At 48.2% G+C, this 6885-nt stretch overlaps 1 protein-coding gene across 1 annotated transcript in view; it reads right to left on the bottom strand.

The window, feature by feature from the left end:
• Nucleotides 1-6284: 6284 nt before the first annotated feature.
• SOBP (sine oculis binding protein homolog) overlaps nucleotides 6285-6885 on the bottom strand; it is a 140103-nt gene continuing 139502 nt past the window's right edge. The window contains 2 exon segments of the mRNA XM_023761765.1: nucleotides 6285-6576; nucleotides 6578-6805. Coding sequence (XP_023617533.1) covers nucleotides 6418-6576; nucleotides 6578-6805 — 387 coding nt within the window. The 3' untranslated portion in view covers nucleotides 6285-6417.

The raw sequence follows: 6885 nt of genomic DNA, 5'->3' as shown, positions 1-6885 counted from the left end.
GCTCGCGTAGTCCCGCCTCCCTATCCGGAGGTGTGCATTTGGGCAACATGGCAGAATTGCACAAGCCTGTTGTTGCTTAAGGCCATAGCCCTCGGTCCTAGGAGCACAGACTTAAGGGATCGCAGAGGCAACTTGACTGGTTTCCAATGTAAGAACGTGTAGTACACTCGGGAGCTATTAGAAAGCAGGAGAGATTAATTCCAAGTTTCTGTTGTTATTGCTTTTGCTCCATTTTCACTAGAATCTTTTCAATGACCCTTAAAATAATTTGTGTGTGTGTGTTTCCCCTCCTTGTTGATGGCCTCACATTTTCAATCCTGGTCCCACCCTACTTTTTTCCCTCAAGCAGAAGGCTGTGGAAATTCACCAATCTGGAGAACTCTGTGGTTAGTTTTTAGAGCTGGCATCCAAGATGGCACTTACTCCTTCTCCTTGATGCCAGCCGGTACGCCGTTTAACTTTCAAAGCTAATGTATTTGTTTCTCTGAAATGGATTCCTTTGATGCTTTTGAGGCATTAAAAAGAAGTTTACGCATGCGGAGTACACTGCCTTAACACGCGTCCACACCATAAGTGCCATGCATTTACAATGGCAACTGAAAAAATACAAAACAGCCCGCCCGTGACAGGGTGAATGAGAAGGGAGTGCCCAGCCTCTGCCCCGCTGGCACCATCTCTTTGACAAGAGAGTCTGGCAAAGGCCGTGATGGGGGTGGAGGTACGTGTTCCACAACATGAGGTAAGTGTTCCATGCTGTGGTGTATTTTGGTCTTCAAACACCTCTGCCCCTCCGCAAGGCTTGTCTGCATGAAGGTAGGTGTAAGTGACTGAACCATGATGCCCAGGCAGCCGCTCAGGCCGGCGAGGGAGTGATTCATTGGAAACCAGACAGGGAGCTTATTTCCAAAGCCTTTCTGGGCAATGGCTTGTTAGTAGCCAGTTGAGTGTTTCCCCCATTCCAAGCACACTCTCTGCAGGTGAGGAGGCACGCTAGGAGCTGGGGAGAGTGGGGAGCCCCAGACGTGGCCACGTCAATGCCCTGTTTGTCAGACTCTGGCCGCTCCACGCCCTTGGCCTCAACAGCAGAGTGGAAGGTTTTCCCCTGAAGGGCACGGTCTCTCTGGACAGTATGAACTTGGAAAGTCCAAGTGTGGCGGAGTATCTCGCTTCCCTTTTCTCCTTTCACCACGGGCACTCACAGGGCCGGGTAACGGAGAAAAGTCTATAACCTTTTGCATTTTGCCTCTAAGACCATCTTAGGGAGGCCAGTGCTACATTATGTAACCTCCTCAGTGATTCTGCAATATTAGGTCCACAACAAAAATTGCTAAAAATGAATTCTAAGTCTTAAAGAGAACTTACAATTAATTCAGCTTCCTTATAGTAACAAGAAAAACTCCAATTCCGATATTGCTTGGTGGCAATCGAAGATAATCCTTCAGAGGTGTAAGGCATACTCTTTCATACTTAAGTCAAACTCTATGGACCTCTCCTCCCAAGAAAATGCCTCTGTGCCCAGGCACATAAAACATTCTACATAAATCTACAAGGAACTGCTAAAGGCCACCCACAGACTAGTCCACGGAGCCAGGAGACCGACCAGCTTCAGGGAGCGGCCACATGGGTCAGAAGTCTGGAGATCAGGGCCAGGACTAGCGCTGCCCTTGCACGACCCTGGGAGTGAGGTCCTCTTTAAAGTTTGTGCACTAACCACCTCCTTCCCTTACCTCAGGCCCAAGCCCACTGAAGATGGAGGGGTATGGCTACATCTGAAAGAAATAAATACCCGGTCACTTATGTCATTTCCTACTCCATCAAAATCGAATTGGGTTAATAGCCAAAAGCCAGATACTTGCACTTTACAAGCCCTCCTTCAATCCCTCCTCATAAGGGGACCCAGCAGCATTGAACAAGATGTGTCTATGGCCCATCTTGACACTGCTTATTCCAGAAATCTCTCCTCTCTGAGCCTGAAGTGACCACAGCAAGCACTCTCCAGGTCCTCGCCACTCGTGTGTGCACGCTGCAGACCTGGCTCTGAATGACCTACACCCAGAGGTGGGCAGCACCTGCATCCTGACAGGTGCCGGAACTTTAACACTAAGGTTCATGTCAGTAATTAACATTTCCAACAATCAGCTACTGAAGCACTGAAAATCTCAAGCCTGGCATAGGATTCGCACATCCCATTGGCACTGCTTTTCTCTCCTCACTCTGTTTTTCTTCTTCTTCTTGCTTTAAAAGTAGGCACCCATAGTAGTATTTCAAAAGTATGAACTTGACTTCCCAGGAAGCCTACTACTCTCGCAAACTTTTCAGCTGGAGAAACTAAATTGGCAAGAGTTACATGTCACCTCTACCTTTTTGGCTTTCCTGATGAGGCGGGCCCCCTGGTCCCCTCCTGAAATAGCCCTTTCTAGGATTGTGGCTCAATGACCAGATGAATAATTAAACTCTAAAATCCAAGAGGCGAAAAACAACAGCTGCCTCCTCCAGCTCCTAAGGAAGACTAAAGTGGAGGGGAGCCCTGCTGCTGAGGTGTGTGTGTGCGCGGGGGGGCGGGGGGGCGGGGGCGGGGGAGGGGTGCACCAGGAACTGGGCCGAGGAAGATAGTCTCAGATTTTCTTTCTGGCTTTAGGAAGACATAAGAAAACTAGGAGCCACAAAAGTGGGAAATGGTATGGACTTGCTGCTCCTCAGGAATGGAAAAAGTGAGGGTGAAAGGGTTATTCACAGTACACATTTTTTCCATTGATTACTTTACTTAAAGAGACTATGTCATTTCCCTGGAAAATCGAGGAGGGGGGATATTTTCTTTTGAATATCTTCAAACATTTGCAAATGGTTACTCTAAACTCCCCAATGTACCATAAACAAGTGTAAACTGCAGAAATTCAGAAAATGTGCAAATACAAACAGTTATCCCCAAGCTCTAAGGCAAAGACACAGAAGGGTGTATTCCATTTATAAATGGAATTCTTTGTGGATAGAATAGTTTGGGAAATGTTTATACATTGTTTTCCTTATTATTTGGGGGGGGATATTTTTTCCAGCTTACAGAAGCTGCAGAACTAGTATTTGGAGTCTTAAAAGTTGAAGATTAAATAAAGTTTACAACCTTTTAAAATCTTCAACTAAACTTCATTAGTTCTGCATCTGGGAAAAAATCTGCCCATTAAGATAATATGTAATCATACCAACAAACAAGAAGGCATAGAGTCAGGTAACCAGGAACAGGATAACTTCAAAATGGGAAAAAATACACTATAATTTGACAAGAACTAGCACATATGATTACCTCCTTGAAGACAACTGTGGCTACCTGGATTATTCATTTCAAGATACAATCTGCTTTGACTCTATCTAAAATGGGGGGCGGGGGAAGTAATACAATATGAAGGTGGTGGTATAGTGAAAAGAATGAAGAACACTGATTGAAGCTACTGACTGACTTACCTATGAGAAATACTATAATGAGTCACCAACAAGCAGGTGAAAAAACCACTCACCTGCACCTCACCCACCAAACCCAGCCCAGGTTTGTTTTTGGTTTTTAATGCTTTCCACTTTGGCTCTGAGTCATCACCAAACAGTGTTCACTATCACGGCACAAAAGCCACGCAATCCTTTATTTAACAGATGCATTTCCAATTTCTACAACCATACGGACGGGCTGGGTTTCCGAAGGGGCCGAGGGCGTGATGAATTACGGCAGGTTGAGACTGTGCTGCGAGGTGACTCGGCACGACAGAGGGCAAGAGAAAATGTGATTTAGTGGAGGAGAGGCGGCGCTTCCCCCATCTTAAATCACGTGCCTTGTCACCAGCTGTAGCTGGCAAAGCCGGAGAGTCTCAGACTTTAGAGAAAAGCTGTAATTTCTTGGGGGGCCCATCATAAAAAGAACTAATCTCAAGGGGCTGTGGGGTAATTTCATCACGGCATCTTCTGAAATTGGCTAAAGCCAGGTTACTATTTTTAGTAACGACTCTGGTCCACACGCAAGACCCTCACCTATTTCTTTATTCGGAAACATCTATCATCCAAATAGCCATCATATATTTCATGCTTTTATGTGCTTTTGGCCAGAGGCACTTAGGCTACTTATGGACCAGAGGCACTATTCTTGACCTGGTCACTTCTCACTCCAGTAATGGTAGTAAAATCTTTCACCTTCCCGTTTTTCCTTTTATGGCACTTGAATGAACGATATTAGAATGTGTTTAAACTGACAATTCCAGCGCTTCCAGGCTTTCTGAAGGCCGTCACTTTTTTTTTGGTCCCACATCTCCCCATTACTCACTGCTTTGTCAACCAGATGAAATGACTCTGGTGGAGAAATCTGGGGCATTTTCAATAGAGGCGACTCTAAGAAGGCTGAGGCCATCTGTCTTCAGACAGCAGAACTTGTAGATGGAGAATCGAGAAGAAACGGCGAATTGATTTTAAGTGTTCTGCTCCTACTGGCAAAGCCATCCACAGAAAAGGAAACCTCAAACTATGATGGCTGAGAATCCCTTCTTGCACCACCCAGCAAGCCCCTGGCTCTGGCTCCGTGCCTCCCAGGCGAACTCTGGCTCTAAGTTACACGTGTGCTCGTGTAAAGACGCTGGACCTAGGGGCAATGGTCTGGACACGCCACATCGAGTGCTCTGGTCCACACCTACATAGCCTGCTGTGGACTGATGGGTTGTCATTCTAGGTTTGTTGTTATGAAAACAGGAATTGGACACTGACTGTCAAATAAAAAAAGAAAAGACTGAACCCTGTCCACACACTGAGAGAAGTTGGTAGGTAGGCTTGGTTTTTCTATAGGAACTTTCCCCGCAGACCACTATGGTGGATAAAAGAATTGTATCAAGCACTGTAATAAAGGGACCAACTAGCCTATTCTCTTTTGATGGTTTAAAGAAAATGTAGCTCTGGAGTCAGGCTGGGTTTGAATATCAACTCTGCTTACTAAGTTGATGATCTTGGACAAGTTACTTAATTTCTGTCTCAGTTTCTTCATCAGTAAAATGAAGACAATAATACTTGTATGGCTTGGATCTGAATAAATACTATTAAAAAGCACCGAGAAGACGGCCTGTACACAACGAACGTGAGCGATTGCTCTTCCTGTGCACACCACTTCCCCTCCCCAGGCCTCCCCCTTCCTGGGCTTTCATTCCCACCCACTGTAAATGCCTCCAGGGCAGGCACTGCATCATAGTCACCGTATCTCCCCAGTTCCTGGAAGGAGCTCTGCACAGGTTTGGTGCTCAATGAATGTTCATTTCTCTTCCTTTTCTCTCCATAAACAGTTAATAAGCCTCAACTGAATACCAGCCTGTTTCCTGCCCTTTTGGAAAGTGTGGGAGAGCTCCGGCTCTGGGTTTGTCAGATCTGAGTTAAATACTGGTTCTCCTCCTCACGAGCTCTGATTTGGGTGGCACCTCCAAGCCTCATCTTCCTCCTTGGTAAGAGCAATGATGCTGTTCCACCAGGATGGGCACGGGGATCAAAGCAGGCCACCTCTGGCTACTTGGAGGCATCCCACCCATGTGAGTTCCCCCTCCCCTTCCTGAGATTCTGGACTCCTTATCAAAGGCTCACTTGGCTTCAGCAGGACCTCCCCCCCCCCAGGTCAGAGGCATGCACTCTCCTCCACTTCAGCAAGGTGGCCCTTTTCTCTGTCAGAGCCTCCCACTGTCTGCAGAGCTGAGCAACCCACCAGCTGAGCTGCTGAGCCCCAAATCAGGAAAAAGCAAAGCTGGTCAGTGATGCTTGACACCTGCCCTAGGGAATGGTGGTTGGTGACCAACAAAGGAAGAGATCCCATGAACAGGAGCTATGAGCCACTGCTCCGACACCCTGCCAGGCAAAGGGGACTTAGGGCTTGGGTTCCGCTGACATAAGCATGTAAGAAAGGTAGTTTTTATTCCCATCTTGCAAACGGAAGACCACGGTTATTGAGAAAATGTGGTGAGTTGGGACATTCCGCCCATGTGTATACCAGCTCCAGGAAGTGGCCCAGCTTACCTTTTATCACAGCCCTGCCAAACCCATGACTGAACATTTACCTGCCCCAAGAAATCTCCCCTTCGTCCCCACGTCCTCCCTTTTCAATACGGTGAATTACAGAGCATAATAACAAAGGTGTAATTAAGGGGATAGCGTTTCGTTAGGTTCAAGACTGGGCTTTACCATTAAGTAAGTGGCCTGAGGCATGGCACTTACATGCTGTGACTCAGTTTCGTCAGCTGCAAAATGGGCATGATGGTGGAGCAAAATGACAGTGAGTGACGACACACGCTGTATTGTAAAACATGTCAGGTAAAATCACGATTACCGACTCAACACTCTGGCCTCTGCCTTGTAAGAAATAAGGAGAGGTGCCCTGGCTCGGGCGGAGGAGTGCCTGGTGCACATACAAACCTTTTACTTATTCTGATTTCTAATTCGGAGGCACCTCCTTTTGAGCGGAGGCTCCAGGTCCTCGGGCCCGGCGCCGAGCAGGGGCGAGGAGATGATGCAGGGCGCCATGGCCGTCTTCTCCGCGGGTTTTGGCACAGGCTGGATCACGCAGCCCGTCTTGGGGCAGCATCCGCAGAGCGTACGCGTGGTCCTCGTCCGCGGGGTTGTTAAGGTTCGGGTCTGACTTGTCGCCCCCCGCCAGGGCCTCCTCTCCGATGAGCTTTTTTGACGGCCTCTCCGTCCAGTGGCAGTTGGAAGCACAGTTGTTCTCCTTGACGGACTCCAGCTCGCTCACCGCGGGCTCCTCGGGGGACAGCAGCTTCTTGGGGGGCGCGGGCAGGGGGGGCGGGGGCTGCTCCGGAGCGGCTCGGCGCTCTTGGCCCCCTCGGCGGCGGCGGGGTGTCGTTCACGATGACGTTGCAGGCCGCGGCG

Source organism: Myotis lucifugus, unplaced genomic scaffold, assembly GCF_000147115.1.
Source record: "Myotis lucifugus unplaced genomic scaffold, Myoluc2.0 scaffold_216, whole genome shotgun sequence".
Taxonomy (NCBI): domain Eukaryota; kingdom Metazoa; phylum Chordata; class Mammalia; order Chiroptera; family Vespertilionidae; genus Myotis; species Myotis lucifugus.
This window is presented reverse-complemented; position numbering and strand designations above follow the sequence as displayed.